Genomic DNA, 22,497 nt, shown 5'->3' on the forward strand with positions numbered 1-22,497 from the left:
TAGAAACCTGTAGTGGCTGGTACTGCGTCAAGCTCATATAGGTTATTCTAGATTCTGGAAAGACCAATCTATTCATTTCTCTCAAGACATATTTTGACTACTTCAATTGTTCGCTTATTAGCCCTGACTCGTTTTATATGATCGTGAGTGTGTTAATCGCTTACCATGTTCATCATGTGTCTGTAATTTATTTTTGTGTGGATATAAATATTGAGTTGGGCTTGATTAAATCGAGTTGGCTCACTCGCCTTCCCCACTGCGCGTTGTTTCATTTCGTTTCGATTTCTTCGTTTCATTTCTCTGATCGTCTGTCTGGAACAAAGATTGTATGAAATACGTGTATTCGAAATCCATTCTCGTGTTGACTTATTTCATTCTGTTATTCACTAACGCAATTTAAGTCGATGATTGTATTCGAGGGTAGCCGGGATGTATATTTCAATCGTAATCATCATACGATCTAATCGGAGTCAAATATAGGGCCAGTAAAAACTCGATGCTTATAAGTGGGATATGTGATGATTACTCAGTGTAGTAATTGTTTTGTCTTGTTTTCCAGTGTGATATTTTATTCCGTATAACATTAATTTGTTAGAGTGTGATGTTTGTTCATGGTACGATATTCTTGTATACGTTTTGTTTACGACAAATTCTGAATAGATGATTGGTTAGAATTCGTTTCTACGTAGCACTCTGATTGGTATAACAGTCTGGTTGGACATTTTATGAACATAATATGAATTTAACTTAGAATCAAAAAATAAATCTTGGTGTCCTGTTGATGAGCACATAAACATATCACTTCAAGATAGATGGCCAAATAATTACATTTTATAATATATGACACAACTTGAATTCTTAACTTTCACATAGAGATTCGAATAAACAACTGAACTAAATATTCTTAGAAGATGTCATCAACATGAAACAAGTGTTTTTAAATGACAACAGTTTCCGTGAAAACGAATATAGAATGGAGACATGTCATGCAAATGTTTCTTGTACATTATCCAGCACAAATTCTAATTTTATCAATGATCTCGTTAATCTAACAAAAGTGGAAAGTGAAATGTTCAGTGAATGGAGATTTGCATTCAACATAATTATCATCTCTCTCCAAATCCTATCTGACATTTTTATATTTGGTGGTAATTTACTAGTTATTTCAGCTGTTGTAACGACTAAGGGATTGAGACGTATAACTGATTTGTACATTGTATCACTTGCTCTGGCTGATCTACTTGTCGCAGTCCTAGTTCTACCACTTTCCATCATGCGTCAAGTTTACGGTTATTGGCCTTATGAATCTCACGAATTATGTATATACTGGCTGTCTCTCAACGTGTTCTTGTGTTCAGCTTCCATATTGAACTTATGTTGTATATCTGTGGATCGATATATTGCAATCAATTATCCGATGAAATACATCAGCAAGCGAACACGTCGTACTGCATTTTTAATGATTGGAGGTGCTTGGATAATATCGTTGCTAGTAATGGTCCCACCTATATTTGGCTTCCAACACCACACAGGAGTAGGACGTTGTTACATAAGAACTGATGCAGGATATAGATTTCTCACAGGAATCTGCATATTCTTCGTCCCATTTTTGTTAGTCGGTTTCATTTACATACGTATATTTTGGGTGATTCATCGTCGTTCGAGGGAATTAGAATTTGGTAAGTTTTCATCTAATCCGGAAGAACATAGATTTGGATCGTTTAGGTTACTGTTCAATCCGAATAATATCTATCGCCATCGCTTTGTACGTATCAAGAGGTATCTCAGTTCAGTTAACTCCAATCAACTTCGATTATTTGTGTCAAAATGCAGACAATGTAAATTGTGCATTGCCTGCACTCCATGTGAGAGACGTAACAATCTGAGCAAATTTCCTGTCACTCAATCTTACAGTCAAAGTTCCATGAATTCCTTTTCCAATGAGCGTGCTGTACAACCAGAGTGGAATGTTTCGGAAACGCCTAAACAACACACAAAATTTATTCCGATGTTTCGCATAACGATGTTGCGTAGAACGACGAAATCTGATTTGAATGATTTTTCTATGTTTGTGGTTCATGAAAGTACAGAGAACACAGAAGCCTTTACTTCACCAACTGCTCATACGAAAGATGATATAATCATAGAGCATTCACTTCAAGCTGTTCACAAAACAACTGACGCTTCTTTAAATGATCAACAAAATAGTCCGCAACACAAAAATGTTGAGACACAAAACAGTCAGATTACACAAAATGTGGCTGCAAAGTTGAAGCATTCTAACACACATACTGAAATACAAAGCTATCGGCACGAACGTCTCATCTTCAATAGAGAACAAAAAACTGTCAAAACAGTAGCAACTGTAGTGTGTTGTTTTATTTTATGTTGGCTACCATTTGCTATTTTTCATTTAGTTGAAGGTGTATGTGAGTGTATACTATCAGAACGAATTACAATGGCAACAGCCTGGCCAGGTTATTTGAATAGTATGTGTAATCCATTTATATATGCATTCTGTACTAAAGAATATGCAAGTGCATTCAAACGTTTATTACATATTGGAAGGAATATATAAAATGTAAGAACAAGGGTAATCAATAATTTCTTAGTTCTAATTATGGTGTTGTATTATTGCTAACTATTTTAGATAGGATGATTGACATTATTATATCCTGTTGATAGATAATATATTGTAAATATTTTATCCATAGGTTTTTACTATAACAATTCTTTTCACCCTAATATGTAATCATGCTTTACTTTATCATTTAAAATGATTAGTCGTATATTACGTAATCATTTCATTTAGTTCCCTTTTTTCAATATCCAAAGTTGTAATTCTATAAAATAATGAATATATTGACAAGGTTGTATATCAGTTTGCTTGACTATAATTAATAAAATTTATTCTTGAATTTCGAATAACATTTTAATTTACCTAAACATTAAACATACATTTTACAATTAACAAGATTACATGTAATAAGAATTAAAAGCAAAGATGGATAGTGGCTAGTAGTGAGATCCAGGACACGCGTTTCGTCCTATTTGGGACTCGTCAGCTGGATGTACCTGCATCTCAGAGTTGATGTTCAATCTGGACAACGCGATGGCGTTTGAAACAAAAGGTACTAGGTTCGAGTCCCAGAGTGAACATCAACTCTGAGATGCAGGTACATCCAGCTGACGAGTCACAAATAGGACGAAACGTGCGTCTTGGATTTCACTGCTAGTCACTATCCACCTTTGTTTATAATGCTTGTGAATTAAGGGTTTGTCGGGTCAATACGCACAGTATGCACATATGCCAATAAGAGACTGACCAGTTGCAGTCCTGAGCATCAATGTGAAGATTTAAACAAACAATACTAAGTGAATAATAATTAAAGATTTTTTTAATAAGAATTTTTAAAACATTTAAAATTTAGATTCATTGAAATTACATATCAATGACTTGGAAAAAAAGTCTTCCATAAAGGTAATTTACTGTTGTAAGCCATATCATAAAAAGTAAATAACTCCTTATGACCTACATGAATATAGTGACGAAAAGTAGATGTGAGAAAATATGAATAAACTAGTGAAATCCTGGAAACATTGAAAAATCGGAATGAAACTTTTCTACTGATCCAAAATAGGATGCCCATAATTCTTCAGTGTCAGGGTAGATGTTGTGCAATTAGCGGTATTATCCTTGAGTCGTATATTCTATAACTGAATATTTAAGACTAACCAATGACATGCGGCTCAAGGATTTATCTTTAGAAACAATAGACTTGATTGCAATCTGACCTGATGAGTTAGCTAGACTTAGAACTACGTTACGTGGTCACTGCCAATAATAGGAAAGCGAAGAAAGAAATCCATCTTAATATTGAAGAATAATAAAAGCGATTCAGTAAACAAAATTTTCTTTACGACAATTCCATTTACTTATGCTATAAAATCATGCTTATAGCTAATTTGTTAACCTGAAAGAGTAGTCTATCGTAAAATACACGAGTTTCGTGTCATTATAGAAAATTATTACTTATAATCAAATGTTTTAAATACTGAATTTTACGGTCTGTAGTCAAGTGCTTTTGAAAAATTGAAGCAGTCTCTTGCCATAAGTTAGTAGTATAGATCAAATGTTGAAAGGAAGTTGCGTAATAATCAAATGGCTAATAAGAAATGTTAAACTGCAGATGGTTTATGGATAATTATGAAGAATAGAAATACTAATTGGCTGATTAATGAATATGAAAAATAAATGGAAAAAATAAAAATGATGGTAGTTTAGAGATGATAGCTAAACAGATATGGCCAAGGTAGGATGAGGGATAAGATATACTGATACTACATGAATATTGGACTTGAATTAGAAGATAGTTTGAACCTCTAATGTAAACAAGTTTCGATTAGTACTCCATTCAAATCAATCCTTCCGAGTGTATGAGTAATTTTAAAGGAAAATACTGGTGAGGTGGAGTAACCAGAATTAACAAGATGTTCCAGGATTGAGATATTGACTGACTTGTATAGTCCTTTCAGTAGTCAGATGGAGGAATGTTTGGAGATGGGTTTCTAGAGAGCTCACTTTATTCGACCTATATAATTTACACCAAAACAGAAACCAAATTAATATATGCAAATTATTTTGGCCGAAAGGGAGGGTTTGTCCTTCACTCAACTATGAACTGAAGGCCAGCTAGAGAAGACAATATGAAGTTCAACCGAATAGAATGTTTTTCTCAGAGACCTGGAATGTCTGTTTTTCAGTATCTCCTCCACGAAGTGTCTACTGACCAAATAGGATCTTACCGCCTAATAAATGTCTAGAAAAGGCAACAAGCTTAACATATGTAAATCAAACTAAATTGGAGGATTCGTTTTAAAGCCCAAGATACATAGCACTGATAAAGTGAACTCATTGTAGAACGATCCAACAAAAGTTTAATATGTGATTACAATAAGGACATAAACAGGAAGGCAGAGAAGCCATTGTTTAATTTTTTCAAACATGTGAAACGCAAGGAGGTAAATTTTTCGATCACTCATGATTCCCTTAAACCCAGGAGATCAAAGGCACCACGACATCGTGTTCTAACTAAAGTTCACCAGTTACAACATACTCTTCATCCGGTTTTAGAAAATAATAATTCCTCATACAAATATACTGCAAACTGACTAGTTCAAATATTGGAATCTCTACGCAACCACGTCGTTGACAGAAAAATCAAAGATACTTATGATTTTATTCCTATGGTGTAATATATGAATTTATAGGAAAAGCATATCATAAATCTTGATTTTCCTCCTTTATTTACGAGTATACGACTTGTTAGGACAGTTAGAATTGTGTATCAACAACTATCAGAGAGAAAAAATCAGTATTGAGATTACCAAGGCTAGCCTCATGAAATTACTAATTGAAGCAATGAAAATGACTTAGAAGGCTTGATCACTCTGTTTATCTGCCACCGTACCTGTAGCTTTGCAAACAATTTATACATTTTACCTATTACGATAATGATATATGCTTTCTATGTTTCTGTGGTCCACAAGTTGGCCTGATTTGTTCAATGTTTTTCTCATATCCATGGAAGCATTAATGCAAAGCTTCATAAAGATCTAATTAAAAGCAATTTTTGGCCTGTATATGTCGTCAACTCCTCCTTGAGCTCTTTTAGGATTACTATAGTTTTCAATTCGGTGTAGATGAGTAAAGTTGACCGTCGAGTTAACAGCCTTCCCGCGTAAAACGCAACCTCATTGTAAAACGTTTCACCAGAAAAAAGCATTTGAACCACTTAAATCCCGTCACGATAATTGAAAGGTCGTTACATATGGGGTTTACGACGCTTCGTGTTGAGAGCATAAAAGACAAAAAGACATCACTGAAAAACAGCCTAATGAAAGCAGAGAAAGCTAATAACTGGAATGGATCACTGAGGGCGGAGTCAACCAGCGACTCCTGGTCAATGACCTATTCCTTATGAGCGGTAATAAGCCTAAAGAAGTGAGTATCATACCTATGTACTGGATGTTATATTGAACAACTTGAAAAACAAATGTCGGTACCATAGATTCTCTCATCAGTAAACTGGTTCCAATCAACAAGACATTTTTGCAACAAAAGTGTGTGGATACAATGAATGCTGTCTGGAATAAGTTGATAATTGAAACACAACGTTCAATTTATTTGTAGTTATGAACATTCAATTGCTTGGCTTCACTAAACTTGTTCAAGTCTAAAAAACTACGTTCAATATTGAAATATCAAAGTGGTGATGAGGTCTGACAGTTTCAAAATTTTTCGCTTAACTTAATTCATGAAATCTTATTAGTTGTTTATGGTATTCGACTATTGCTTGCACACCATTCGATGTACCAATTACGGCTGCATATCAACAGGTGGAATTTTCGTTTTAAGCAGAAATCAAATTTCAAACGATCGGAAACGTTTATGAGATTGTGTTTGCATTTCAGTCAGGCAGTCAACAATAGCTTCTTTTTATGTTGTCATATATAAGTCTAGTCGTCAAATGTATCAGTTATGTAAGAGTGATCGCATGGAAATGTGTCCTCAACATAGTGCTATATAATGTATCAAAAGTATCATAACGTTCATCTCCAATCAACTTTTATCAGCCTGACCATATATAACTCAATTTTTTCACTTCGTTTTATTCGAAGGCAACAATAGTATTGACAACAAACCCCGCACTGATTACTGTTAGGGAGACCCGTAAAATTCCTCGAAAAAAGCCCATAGGTGCCCTGAAAATACTGGAAAACATTTTATCCAATCAGCATCGAAGAGGAATTTCTCGGAAACATCTAGAAAGTGACGAATCACGTGTTACTTTTCTGATTGAATGATTGTCTATCCCGCTACTATATTTAGAAGGGTTCTAGAAATTTTCACAAGCCCAAAGACATCTAAAATGTTATAAAGATCATTGATTTTCTGCACAGAAACTGACCTTGGATTAAAGTCTTCTTTCCACAATTTGCACCTTTTCTCTCGAGTTTAAGTCGCCGTGTAGAGTTAGTGTTGGGGTTACTAGAAAAGCTTAGGAAACCGAATCAAGCTTTCAATTAGAACCTTAAGTTGTGTACCCTCACATAGCATGGCTGTCTGCTAAATATGTGAAATAACTTCAATTACAAATAAGTCAATGAATGTATTTGACACAGTCAGTCAAGTCAAATCGATTTATCTACGCATTATTTCGAACTCTACTTCAGTGAATACGATCTATTGTGATGAAATATTTTTAAGGAAATTGATAATGTAACTTCCTAATGACACTCCATATAGTAATTTTTAGTTCAACCTGTTTAGCGGGATTTTACGAGGTACAAGTTATTCTTGATATTTCGACTTGACTATTCAGTGCTAGAAAACTCAGAAAACTCGTCTGTTAAGACAAACATAATTGGCAGGTTTAGTGCCAACGATTTTTCACTTCTGATTTGATATACTAATAAGTAGTATCACAGAAAAATATAAAATGAAACCAACTGGTCAAACATAAACATCGTTGCAAAATTCTTGAAAATAATTCGTTTGTCTTTTTCGAAAACAACAACATTCACACAAATATCTCCACTTATATCATCCATACATGAGGAGTAAAACAAGCTTTAGAAAATTTGCCAACCAAGTTGACTAAACTTCCGTTCCAAATGTTTTCCCGAATCCATTTTGAAAGATGTTGAGTGGAACACATTGAGAATAAGTGGACTATGGGAGAAATCAATAATACTGTAGTTTCGAACAGCCATACCTCAAACTCAGATTTCCACATACGTGCTGACAGCTAAGTGGAATTAAGTGATTCAAATAGTTGACGTTTATCACACCCTGAACCTGCACTCATTCTTGGTAGTGAGCAGAGAGAAGTAGTCGAGAAGTTCGTGTATCTGGGTGGCTGCGTAAATGCTGGTGGTGACACGAGTCGTGAGACTCCCTAATTGGTGTCCTGGACATGGGACAACACTACTTGAGACGTTATCACACATGGCTCAGAATAGGAGCCTGTGGCGACCTTGATGTTACTTTACTCGACTTTCTCCATAAAAGTGAAATTAACTTCTCTAACTGAAAGTATCCTTTATTGTTGGGTGTTTCTCATCTGAACTGCTTCTTCATTACTACTATTATTTTTATTGTTCGCTCAGATTAATGTCTACTCATCTCTGTTTTTACTACACTTACTTTCCTTTATCTCTTCACAACCTTATTTTTATTGTGTGGCGCATATATATTTTAGTGTGTGCTTGAACCAATGTTTATGTGTTGAAGTAATAAATTATTATTATTATATGGTTTCATATTATTCTATTCCCCAAAAACATTTATTTCCTATATGATATATCCTTTTTTATCCTAGTGTTATGGCAATTTTCTCCCGTTATAAATAGCAGCCTCCCAGAAAAAAGTAGGTACATGAAAGATTTCAACAATATAATTCATGAAAAATCAGGTTAATAATAATAGTTATGTTTTGCAAAGAAATTATTATTGATTATTTAAAGAAATGTTTATTTTGGTGGGTATATCTGAGTTATTAATAGTGAACTGTTACATTCGAAAGAAGAATGAATGGATAGTAACTGCTAGGAATGATTTATGGACTATTAATACATATATTCCCATTGGAACTATCAAGTAACTAGATAATATGTATATTCACATTCATAGGCTTTCATTTGACCTATTGGCTATTATTATACGGTTTATCATTCCTAATATATTCTCAATCTATTAGTTACAGTCTCTCACACTTACAACCACATTTGGTTTGGTCTTGCCTAATTGTTGTTTTTTAATTTTATAGTATGATGCAGTCTGGTTTGTCTGTATATAAACTACGTATATCTGAAATATATTATTCATACGTTGGAGGCTGAGATTGTGTTCTGGACTCAATAGGTAGGGCTAGGTGAGAAGTTACTAGTTTGAGGACCAATAGAGATTCAGGGTTGACGTACGGTGGCTGGTGTTGGTTAACGTGTCACTGTTTAACACAAGAACAAGGTCATATAAGTCGGTATTCTGATTGGCGATTTTGTCACGTGACAACCAACAGGGGCAAAAGTCATAATATGAACAAAGGCAAACGAATTTTCTCTTTTTAAAAAATCACCCCGAAGATAACGGTTACTTTCTATTGAAAATAAAGTTACAAACGTCAATTTTGTTTTTAAGAATAAAAGTTACAAAACAAATTGATAAGTGATAGAGAAGATAACAACAGTATAGCTTAGTATCATAGATTATTGAGAACGAAACCAATAACAATCACTGAGCACAATTAAAAAATAAAATGAACATAGGATTGAAAAAGAATGAATTTCACATTGATTGTACACAACATTTTTTTTAAAAAAATCACATTAGAACAGATAATTTTGAACATTAACATACAAGCGAACAGTTACAAAAACAGGTTGTAATATGGAATGTTTAAAATATATGAAACAAAACACCTCATAGAAAAATCACAGCATGAAAGTGGCCGAATATGTCACCTAGGGAAGACCATTTGTATGTATGGTTATTGAATATATCAGTGCTAGAAAAAATCCATACAGATCTTGACTAGATACTGTCATTAATTTCACAAGAAAATAGAATTGGTTTACCGGTTTCTTTGTCTTGTTCCAAACGATTGAGACCATGAATTTTAACACCTTTTAGACATGTTAAGTTCTAAAAAGAAGAGTTTAGGGAAAACGGGTTAGCTAAGTTCTGTTTTCCAGCTATAATGACATGACGAGGAGCATGTTCAGTCAGCAATAGTTCACAAAAATATACTTCATTGAAATATATTTTACAGTTTTCAGTTGTAGGTAGTATGCAGTATACGATATCGGAAAGTTACATCCTGACCAACTATGAAAGTTTCAGCAAATGTATATCAATTCTTAAACCGGATCCTATAGGGTTGTTAGAGCTATTATTCAAAGACCAGGTGTTGCATAAAACTAAGTTTGTAAGACCTATGAGAATGTGATATAATGATAATGGAAGGTCATCATTCAATAAGCAAAATAGTGATGTGATTACTCTGCGGTTTAAGATACTTACGATTCATGAGCTTACTCGGGGCTACGAAATGAGAAGTCATAAAAGTGATTTAGATTTTAAAATTTATGTGATTTTTGAGACTAGCCAGCAAAGTTTAGTTCTACTAGAGTAATAAAAAAGAATATTATCGCCAAAATAAAAATGATGGTGTTTGTAAGTGAAGGTAAATCACAACCGATAGAGCGGAAACAAGATTTTAGAAGAAACAGTGAAATGTCAGGTTGACTACCTCATCTTTTATTACAGATTCCACTGAATAGCCTCAAGTTCATACTAACTTTGACAATAGTGTCACTGGGAAGATATTGCGCCTAAGTACCACTTAGTTGGGAAATTTCTGTAGCTCTCCACACTAATTTTTATACAACACAGGAGATTCGATAAGTATGTGTAGTGAAAATTACATCACATATACTATGAACCACATTAAAAGTTATTTTTAAGTTGGTATAATATTTACCACCTACCCCATAGCACAAATACACACTGGTCATCAGATTTTCCATTTATGAATAAAAATTAAAATATATCAACTAAAGACTGAGTTGAGTGATATTACAAAGAATTATTTTCGGTTTATGCTACTTGACTCATCTCTAAACGGTTAGATGATGTAGGCAGGCTTTTTTGTGCCAAGGCTATAATAGGTCTCACTATAACACGACCTTCCCATAGATTTATGGATTTTAGAAGATAACCATTTTCGATTAGTGTTTTGTTCAGCAACCTGGCTTCGTTAGTGCAAATACTATTAATCCTGTTAAATGGGCCCCTTATCAAACCTCGTTTGTATTACACTGGGTAGTAATTATGATAACTAAGGTATTGGCCCGTCCAAGTTGTCTTTTAAAAAATGGATTGGTTGACTGAGTCATCTCGTCTACATATAACTATATCTAAGAAAGAAAGATGATCGTTCTTCTCTTCGCATGAAAGACTGATGTGGTTTTGAAGAGTGTTAAGTTTGTTCAATAAACAGACAACTAAGATATCATCCACATATCTCTTATAAAGAGACATGTTTTTGATTAGACCTTCAGCTAGATTTTCAACATATGCCATCTGTTAATAATGGTCCTAACGGACTAGCCATAGCAGCCCCATAGATCTGACGAAAGTATTCACCTTCAAATATGAACTGGACTTTGTCAGTACATAATAGTAGCAAATCTTTAAGTATTTTTAAAAGAACAGGAAATTTAAGGTTGTTCAAAGATATGTAGTCACATAATATATCAATAGTCTTTTTCAAAGGTACATTTGTGAACAAGGAATTCATGTCAAATGAACACATTGTCTTTCCCTTGATATTAATATCACCTAAATGATCGATCAATTCAAAAGAATCCTTCAGAGAACACTTACATAAATGTTTACGGATAGGATCCAGCAATTTTGTCAGTTATTTAGATAGGTTATGTGTAGGTGATCAACACATTAATAAAATTCGGACGTAAGGGAATGTTTGATTTGTGAATTTTAGGTAATTCATGTAAATGAGGATACTCAGAACCCACAGGTTTTAGAAAATTAAATTCATCTTTGTCAATAATATTCATGTGTAGCAGTTTTATCAGGTTTGAATTTACTCTTCCCTTTAGTTTGCTAATACCTCCAAATTCGTCATCAGGCATAAACTTACTTTCATCACTCAGGATGGATAACATCTTACTTTTATATTCACATTTGTTCATGATAACCACGCTTGATACTTTACCAGGCCTCAATAAGACAATGTCAGAGTTTGTTCGTAGTTCTTTTAGTGATTTAAAATGCTGAGAAGGTAATATGCTTCTATACTTTAGTCCACGATTATGAAATTCATGCACTATATTCACCCGTTTAGCTTTACACCAGCTTTGATTATTTAAAAACGTAGGGGTTAGTGTACTCAGTTGATCATAGAGATTTTTAAATTGGGCATTTATCTCCAATTCAGACATTTGCATTATTGAAACGTTAGCCATATGAAAAGTCAAACCCCCTTTATGTTTGTTCGCACCTTAAACCTACCCTGGTATTATTAACTTATTATCCAGCATGATGAGTTTTCAAATTGTTTCACATATTATTTTATTTATTATCTTTGTTTTCTCTTACCCTCCATTTGTCTAACTGACCTTTTATTTTTAGACATAAATGTTCATAACAAATATGTGTTTGGTCAGATTGTTCGAAATGTATTGCGTTAATATATCACATCATTTTGATAATCTTTGTCTTCTTATTACACCATCCAAATAATCTATAGGAATTTTCGGACACTGTGCTAGTTGACAACCATCCCCGAGGATGTATCTCCAAATTCACGTAGTCTAAAATATGAACCAGAATCATTTAGCCTCACCAGTCATTGAGTTACTGAGATCACAATCAACGCATTACAAGTCTGGATAAAACTTTAGAAAATAGAGAAACCTACTAGGTTTAGTCGCATATCGAAATATGACCATTGCCAATAGTCTAGTATACGATTAATCTACCAGTCATTCTAACCTTATTTTTAATTATACCATATAGATACCAAATGTAGGTTAAATATATAATCAATAACTTAAGTAGACGAAAATTATATTTCGCCAAAAAGTCAATAGAAATTGAATCAATACAAGTAAAACAATGTAATATAAGAAAAAAACTGGTTAGATTATGAAGTATTGGGAAGTTTAGAAAACAATTTATATGCGTGTCAGGATGATAGGCTTAGAGAAGGATTTTATTGGTCGACTGATTACATCAATTAAGGGATTAAATTTAAAAGGTCAAAACAGAGAACTCTAACACGTCTATCATTTCTATTGATTGAATTAATAAAATAATCGGCTAATGATATAGAATAGCCTGTGGTAAGAAAACACTTAGGTACAACACGATGAATTCACGGTCATTTTTTAACTAAATAACTTACTAAGCTCATTTAATGTTAATTAACTCGTAATTCAGATTGTTTATTGTTTCAGTGAAATCACGAACTGATCAATGTTAGGCCACTATTGGAAAAGTGGAAGCACTCGACTGCCGTTTCATACTAGTATGGGACGACTCAACAGTACGCATCCACGATCCCGCACGCGGGACTCGAACACAAGACTCTCGGTCTTGCACCTGAGCACTTAACCTACAAGACCACTAGGTCAGCATCCAACGGAGTTGATATCTAACTTGAAAACATTGAAATGACTCCTAATTAGCGATATTGTAATTTAATGGTAAAGTAAATATTTGTGTGCAAGCTTTTGAAAGATACTTATATGAAGTAGGTTTGGAACCTGTGATTCAGTGGTTGAATGTTAGAATTCTTTAGTCACCAATCCAGTGCTGTGTTTTTAACTCTAGTGATTGATGTTTAACATTGCAGGTGAATTTTACGATGATCAAATAGGTTGTTGACAGTACGTTTACACAAGAAATTTATTAAACGAAAAGTAAATAAAACTTACTTCACCATTGTAAGTAATCAAAGGTGAAATTTCAATTAAAGGCTTGTCATGAACACTATCTACGTGTCCATTCCCATTAGACGTAGAACTATCATTTACTAGTATTGCACCAGCATTTTCTGCTAAGCGAGTATGATAATTAAGTAAATCAAGTCGCGCTGTTTTAGGACAATCCTTAATTGTACCTGGTCCATTCTTAAGCGGAGAAAATTGTTCATCTCTAGGAACTTCCCATATAAAAAATCGTCTTGATGAGAGTAGAAAAACAGAATGAAAACGAGAACTAAGCAGCTTAAGTTTATACAATAAAAATGTTCAAATTAAATATTAAGTTTATTTAACAAGCAAGTGTAATTAATGATCGTTAAGGTATCAAGGTTTATCACTACAGGAAAAGCCTCAGTAAAATGGGATTCAGAACCAAAGATAGTAAGGAGCCGATGTTCTGCCCAAATGAGATCAAAAGGAAGACACTTGCTGAAATAAAAAATACGCTAGATATTCGTTGATGTTATGAGATGTCGGAAATGAACTTAACACATTTGGGAATCTTAATAGAACAGAAAAAAGCAAGAGAAACGCAAGTATACCTCGATTCGTTAAATACAATCAAGTTTGAGTAACATTGTACCATTGTTAATACTTCTAAACCAATTTCTGGAATTCGAAAATCACATAAGAAGGTTTACATCTCACAAAGGATCACGGCAACTTAGGGGAATTTTATTGACGAATATTATATTACATTGATAACCTCTTCTGTTAGAGAACCAAGTAAAAAATTACATTAAATAAGAGAGTGAGCTAGACAGGAGTAGAAGTAACAGCCATATAGAGAAAAATGTCGATTTGAGCAAAGGATACATTCGAAATCAGAACTAGATTTTGTCGTTTGCACACAAAACGGCTAGCAATAGCTTTGGACTTTATTCTTCACGGCGCATAAAGATATCCTAACTGGTTACGTTAAAAGTTGTCACCGTGGTGACATTATTCTTCATTGAAAAAAGTCTACAGATTATGCAATGTTTAACGTATCACATGGATGAGTGAGCACTGAAACATACTGGCAACTGGAATAGCAGTAACATACATCTGAATTTTCCAGGGTTTGAATTTACTTCACGTACGGTGGACGGAACTTACAATATTAGATACGAGTAGCTGTTCTGACAATAGTTTGCTGCTAACCGTCCCTTGTTCCTATATGGAACTCAATAAACCCAAATGTTTTGATTTCAAGCAGAAACAAGTAGTGATGTATTTGGTCTTTACTCATTAGCATATAAAACAACACCTCGCAGTAACAAGGAACCAGTCAATGGAAATAGTAACACATAAAAATAAGCAGGAATAGCACAAGTATCCTGGAAACATACGGGAGACAGCTAGGAAAAGATTGTCTTGGTTTTCTAACATGCTTCATTTTTATTAATATGACGGGATGAAAAGGTATAATTACGTTCTTTTACACGTTATGATTTTTGTCCAATCTTACTTCTGTTTAATTAAATGTGATAATTAATCAGTGTAGTGTTTGTTTTGTCTTGTTTTCCAGTATGATATTTTATTCCGTATAACATTAATTTGTTTGAGTGTGATGTTTGTTCATGCACGATATCTTTGTATAAGGCCAACATGAACTATGCTCAGAATGAGAAGTAGCATGTCAGTCAGTCAGCTACAACGTAGGACCAGGCACATATATGTATCAAGGTTTAAGGGAAGACAAAGAGTATATACACCTACGCCAATGTGATCGATTCTGAGCCATGTCACCTAGCATGTGATTCGTTATAACTCTAGGTATTTTCCATACATGTGATTTCATCCCAATTAGTTATCAAAATGGGTTTACAATAAATATATATTATCGAGTACATTTTCGACTAGGGTTATCGTAGCGTTTCCAATTTAATAAATCTTTATTTGTACTAGTCTTTGTGTTCTTACTTGCGCGTCGTGGGAAATTGAAGTGGTTCCTCGTTTTACAAGTATAGGGGACAATCGGTTCCGACATGAAAATTAGCGACGACCAGATAGAACAATCGGGAAAAAGATTAAATTCTTTCTTAGTTAATCTAAGCAGATTAAATTATGTTAATAGGACCTAGTCTAGAGAGAGCTCGAAGTTGCTTGTGTCATTTTGATCACATATCCGTAAAACGAGGAATCCCGACATAGATGTCCCAGTAACATCTAATCAATCCGATCAGTGGTATTATTCGATGAATGACACTTCATTCATACCACAAACTATTTTTAATTATTGGCATAACTGATTAAATACTAAATCGTATGATATATCGCTGGGAAAACTTCTACAATCAATATGAGCACATGCGGAACCTATAAGTCAGGCGTAAAATGGTCTTGACAATAAACTAAATAACATAGGTCTACGACTCATAAGCTGTAGCCCTTAAAATCAGCAACAAAGATATTCAAACCCCTACAAATAAGTAACAAACAGTTTCCTCAGACAATTCACAGTCTAAGACTTAAATAAATGATAAGGTGAACTAACAAGAATATGTAGTACAATTGGAAAAAAAGAATATAGACGAAAGTAATGACGTACTTAGCAAATGGAAAAACATCGAATGCGAATTTTTCAAATTTGATTGCATTCGGTTTTTGAGGGACAATCAATTCTCCTGTTTGCAAATCTATACAAGTAACTTTCTTTTGAGCTCGATGATAGCGCATTTTCATTTGTATATCATCCTGACAAACGCGTTCCAAAAATGATCTCGTTGTGAAATGTACACAAATATTGCCATGGCTATAAACTAAACGACTGGTTTCACTATCATTTGGATTGTGTGCATTATTATGAGAGTCATATTGGTTTACACGTAAGGATGCTGTAACGGGAGATATCTCACTATATTCTACGACCTAATATTAATATGAAGTTAAAACCATTAAAGTTTTGTAAAAACATAAAACCTCTAGTGAAAATCAAAAATAAAAATCATACAGATGAAAACTAAAGTGATATAAAATAGCGCTTCTCTTTTAAAAATTGCTACTGTTAAATCTTAGGTTCGACGTGTTAAGGTTAGGATAGAGTTTTTGATTTGACTGGTGTACTGCCATGAACAAAAGAATAATTAAATGCAAATACAGCAATGTTTAGTAGACCAGTTGGTGAATTTCCACTCTTTAAGTAGATTAGAATGCAGAAACACCACGTGTGTATAAGATTTGAATTGAAATGATCAGATTCTCAAAGAGTGAGACTGTAAAAGATAGTGTGTATGAAACAAAGTTTACCACGTCAAATGAAGACAAATTACAATGATTTAATTTTCTCCACTTCAAAAACTAAGAACTCATTAATAGAACAAATTTCCACTGATCTAACAGAAATACTGATTTAAAGTAGAGAAATAACTGGTGAGAAAACTTACTAATAAACCATTCAATCGCTTCTAAATGCAAGAAAGCTTCAATAAAAGGACTGGTCTGCTTATTCTTCGGATATGTTCGTGAAAACCGGGACAATGAGTGACTAAAACCATTCTAATGGGACAAAGTTAAAGCTGTTTTAGAGTCTTTATGAGAACAGAGAGAACTTAAATCATGCCCCGAAATCGAAAAATCCCATTAAATCGTTGAAGTGCTTAAAAAGCTTAATACATGAGGTAGAAGAAACGTGAATCGATCTAATGATAAATGATGAATCCAACAGAGACAATAATCAATTTTTCAAAATTATGTTTACGTGACCCGATATTATTATAAGAGGTGAAAACAATACTATCAACTGGATAACAGGACAGATTACCTGATATTGACCATCCACTACTCCAACAACTCCAAGCGGTTCTTCTGGGTCTAGCTTCTGAACGACTTCCGCAGCACAATCTGCATTATTTTCGACGCAGTATCCAATAAAGTGGAGATCAGGTACCTTTACCAGAATATTATCAACACAATAAATTTGGACATATTCGATTCCTCTTAATTTCATATCATCGAGAATACCACGTTCTTTAAGAGCCCTGTACAAACCACCGTTTCCATCTAGTTAAAAAGTAAGATAGGTATATTTATTACTAGCATAAATGCGTAAATAAATATATACACTTTCGCTGTATTCGTCAGATGGTACAGGTGAAAGCACACAATGGAAATAACAAGAACACTTTCTTATTGAGTAGAAATACTGTTTTTCTTTTAATTTAAGAAAAGTAGAGGTCAGTCAGCTGCAAAGTGGTATTGAGTGTTGGTGAAAGTATGAAGGCGGTTATCATTTCCCGGTTGTCCACACCGTGGAAGGGTTCTTCTAGAGGTACCTGGAAAGGAAATTGGGTTAGAGTTGGTCTTAGTGACCTGAGAGAGTGACCGCAGTGCCAAAAAGACAACTGCTTGGAGCCGGTCACACACAACCATTTTGTGGGTAATTTCTATGTTAGCTGCGTATGTGTTGAGACCTTACCGCCGGAGGCAGATGTCCGTGAGATAAGGCAAGATGTGCATTTTTAGGGTCGACCTTTTCTAACTCCACCCTTTCTTTGTGGGAAGGCAGAATCGCTGTTATGCTGGTTGTTTGAAGGAAAAACTTCCCTGCCACCACACCTCTGTACGGTCAGTAGTACGACTTCGCCCTTGGACGTTGGGTTTGGTGCTTTTAGTCTTACCGTTCTTTAACCGATCTGTCTGACATGGCAGGACCTTGAGGAATGATCGTTCCGACCAGTATAGCCTGGTTGGTTCATCATGATAGGCGAACCCAATCACCACACCAAGGTAGCAGCAACGGTCGGGAAGAAAAGTAGTAACGAATATATATATATATATATATATATATATATATATATATATATGAGGCATTTGCTGATGTCTTAATTAACAGAGGTCTACATTTTCGGCTGGTAGAACAACAATGTTAATAATTAATAGTATCAATTTCTACTTATTGATTAAAGCTTTTTGGCGTTTGATTTCAAACCATTGAATAATCAACATACATGACTACATTTAAACATGTTGACCATGATAATATTTAGTAAACTCACTAGTTGTATACCATTATTATTCTAGCTAGAAAGAATGTGTACATTTTTTATATTATCAGTGATTATTATTTACTCAAGTAACTTTACTCAATTCATACTTTCATTTGAGAAATTGTATTAAGCAGTTTTTTCTAGTATAAAGGTACTAAATATAACAGTTGAGTGTAAACAATATGATAAATCTTTAAGTATACAGCATGGAATCTAAACAGTGAAACAATCGCCAATAGTTTAGTAGAAAAATGAAGAAACTGATTGAATACAATATATGGCTGCATTCCCTAAAGTGACAAAGATCTATTTTATATGCTCATAAACTTATCTAGATAGTAAACTCAAACTAAACAAACAGTGAAGGACTCAACGTGATTACTCAACACATAGTATTAGCAAGCAGAAATATATGATGTACATCACTGTGGTTGAAATTCAACACTGCCCAATGTAAATGCCGTTGTACGACAAAACGCAGAAACTTAGTTTTTTTATCTTTGGGAAATTCTTTGTGTCATTTCAGTCAACATGAAGTGATTGGAATCTTACCTGGAGCTGATGTTAGTTTAGACTTAGTTTGCAACAGGATTCTTCCATCTACAGAAAAGGCCGGAAGAGTGTATTGTTCAAAAAATACTATGTTATCACAATTATGTCCAAAATAATTAGATGATTCAAAGAACTGTACAGTTGTTTCTTTTGTGTGCTCAGAAGTCATAATATACCTAAATAAGAATAAAAATCTGGTCGTGAGTTTGTAATATATATATATATATATATATATATAGAGAGAGAGAGAGAGAGAGATACTGGTTACCGGATAGTGGTTAAAACCATGGGTATCTATTTTAATGAACAGATTGTAATGTGAATACAGGTCCAGGTGATTTGACATTGTGTGCAACATTTCTTGATGCTAAGTAATTGAAACTCCAATTTGATCAGCGCAAAGGTATAGGAAAGGTAAGCTACACAGTGATCAGTTGGTGTGAAAGTTGTAGTCCTACAGAAGATCGATCGCAAACCGAATAGCCCAGTAGTATCGTATCTAACTGTGACACCATTTGATGCGGGTTCGAATTAGATGCAAAGCATCAGTTCCACCTAAGCTTCCAAATACGCTTTAGTGACGAGTGCAAAGTATGTCCGTTGTTTCCTGCTGATTGTGTCCAACCACTATGCATTGATATATCTTCTCCTGGTCAGGAGTGAAGATTTGATCAATTCACCTACGAGCCGAATAAAAATCTACAAATCAGTCCTTCACAAGTTTTGTGTCCTTCACAAAGTATGATTAAATTAAAATTTTAAGATGAAACTGGTAGCAGATTTATGGTGCGATCATTATCAACTGCTTTACATAGAAACCTCAAGATGGTTAAGACAATCGCTTGATTTTAGTACGATGGAACACTTTGTATGACAAATCATTTCTAATCCAACCAAATCTTTGATTATAAATTTTCATTCACTTTTTAAAACGGATAGAGATAAGTCATCTGAACCTGACGAAGTACGACACATAGAAGTTGCATTTCCTTATGGATGACCACGTCATTAGAAAGATCAGTGGACTCTGTCCAAGGAGCATAGGACAGTAATACGGATGAAGTTGTTACGATAACAGAACAGTTGAGTTGTCCCTTAAAATGCTTACGTTAAAGTTTGATCTGTCCTTGAATGTTAATAAATGGAATGGGATCATTTTTATGAATCGTTTTATTGATGTGAGACATTTCGCTGGCAGTGGCTTAAAAGACTTCATACAGCTTTTGATAGTTTCCAAATGCAGCTCCTGTTTCCGACTCTCAAGAACGATTTAACTACCAGATCCCACGGTATTGTGAGATTATGCGAAAGTGACTTACAAGCATCGCTATATTTAGGATCTGCAGGAACAAGATCAAATGGAACCGAGAAAATAATGTTTATAAATGGGATGTCTTGCAGAACAGTACAAATCTCCTAAATGCAGCCATTGCTTATCGATACTTTCCAGCGAGTCAATCCATCCTCCAACCCAGATCCACTTGATATTTAATTAAAACTGGGAGTGTAAGCAAACTACGTCAAGTAGTTTAGGATAACAAATCTGTTAACCGCCAGGATGAAAAGTGAGGTGGATGTACGCCAGAGCGTGGTCAGAATTCAAATAGACGCGTTAAAGAGAGTAGACTTGTACATATCCAATTAATCGATAGCTGGTTGCGAAATGACCCGTTTGCGTCCAGATTTGAGGCTTATAGGAAAGAAATGAAGTAGAAAATAGATTCTTATTTCTGAGGCTTAGTGCATCAGCTGAGTGGTTCGTTATTTGACTTTTCTTATTGGTAACTATTACACGTGTGAGGACAGTAGTATTCTTTGGGTGCACAAAATATAACACTTAGTTTTCTTCAGATCACCCTTCGACCTAAATGTGTAATCGACGAAACAGTAGATTAATGCCAAGAAATCCAAATCCCTGATAACCTCAGTCAAAAGACGTTTGTACCCTCCTCGTCTTCTTAGGATTCTGTGACAAATTCGCACTGGTGTTTTCGAAGCGAGATTATTGACTCCTCTAGGTGAACCCTCACTATCTATAGACCCAGTTTGGGCCCCAGATGTTCAGTTTCATTCTCACTATTATAGAAACACTACCACTGTGAAGGTAGTGAGTAGTTCTTCCCTAGAGGAGGCTGAAAACGTGCGACCATATGAGAGGATTTTGAAAGGGAGATCATATTCTTTCAACTCACAACCATATCAATCAAATTTCAGTGTTATTACTGGTTTTCCCAATAGAAATTTTTATTGCAGTACATCTAGATATACGTTCGAGTAACAGATAACTATCGAGTTTAACAAAGATGTTACTCACCAAGTTATCGAAGGAGTTTTACCAAACTTTTCTTTACACATTTGACAAACACGATGAAGACGCTCGGCTTGAAGTTGATATAATGAACGACCTGATGGTAAATTTGGTTTATACAACCCTTTGGGATAGGAAACACCAAGTCGTGTCCCTTGACCACCCGCTAACAGTAGAACCGCCACTTTATTTTCATTGACTGCCCGCAAACCTTGAAATATCACGTTGAGCGACGAAATAGTAACTTACCAATACTGAAATAGCGTTCCAGCAAGCGAGGTTGTGAAGTGCGCAATTCCGACAGAGATTTACATATTTTTGAATCAGGTGGCAAGAGTTTGTCATCGATTCCGGAAGAGCGATTTGGAGGAGTCTGTTATAAGAAACAACGATTATCTTTGTTGTAAACTGGTTTTTTAATGCAATACCATGTTTCGTTACATACAAAACATACTACAAAAAGTGCATAATTTGATATTCTCTTCGAGTTTCTATTGAAAATCATTAAGGGGAGTTAAGTTGTAACACAACACAATGATGGTCGGAAAGACATGAATTGTGGAAAGAAAACAACCAGATAAACAACTGAGTATCTTCCCGTGAAACAACGAATAATACGTCAGTAGTCACTTACCAAATAGGAATGTAACTGAAATACTGATAACACTTCATAATACTTAAAATTTAGATCTGACAAATCAGTAGTTGTAGACTATCAATCAGAAAAAGACGGGATAAAGCAAACGTTTTTATATTTACTGACTTCCTAGAGTTTATTTAAGCAATTTTTCGAGTAACGTCACGATTTCAAATAAAGATACTACTCAACAGACCAAAGTTATTTTATAGATCGAAAATCAGTGTCTAATCATGTATATGTACGCCCTTATGTATTATATTAGACAATCTAGAAAGCAGAAAGTGAGTAGCTTTAAAAATAAATCTGTATTACATAAATGATGTGAACTGCAAAACAGTAATTGACACTGAAACCACATAAGTGGAGACTTCCGATGAGTTTAGGACACCAGTAGCTTTTAGATAAATTGAACTATAATAAAGTGATAGGAACTACGACTTGAAATAATTTTTTTC

At 34.4% G+C, this 22,497-nt stretch overlaps 2 protein-coding genes across 2 annotated transcripts; one reads left to right on the plus strand and one right to left on the minus strand.

The window, feature by feature from the left end:
• Positions 1–922: 922 nt before the first annotated feature.
• On the plus strand, positions 923–2,578 carry Smp_043340 (putative biogenic amine (dopamine) receptor; the record flags this gene model as incomplete). The annotated part of the gene is made up of 1 exon (XM_018796899.1): positions 923–2,578. The coding sequence occupies one exon, from the start codon at positions 923–925 to the stop codon at positions 2,576–2,578; it is 1,656 nt and encodes a 551-aa protein (XP_018651994.1).
• A 6,952-nt stretch (positions 2,579–9,530) lies between these two features.
• On the minus strand, positions 9,531–21,907 carry Smp_043350 (UDP-n-acetylglucosamine pyrophosphorylase; the record flags this gene model as incomplete). Its single annotated transcript, XM_018796900.1, has 8 exons — positions 9,531–9,706; positions 13,525–13,771; positions 16,106–16,425; positions 17,318–17,556; positions 19,095–19,270; positions 21,409–21,613; positions 21,652–21,775; positions 21,857–21,907. 8 exons carry the CDS (start codon positions 21,905–21,907, stop codon positions 9,596–9,598), a joined length of 1,473 nt encoding a protein of 490 aa, XP_018651995.1. The 3' UTR covers positions 9,531–9,595.
• Positions 21,908–22,497: the final 590 nt, after the last annotated feature.

Source organism: Schistosoma mansoni, chromosome 4, assembly GCF_000237925.1.
Source record: "Schistosoma mansoni strain Puerto Rico chromosome 4, complete genome".
Classification (NCBI taxonomy): domain Eukaryota; kingdom Metazoa; phylum Platyhelminthes; class Trematoda; order Strigeidida; family Schistosomatidae; genus Schistosoma; species Schistosoma mansoni.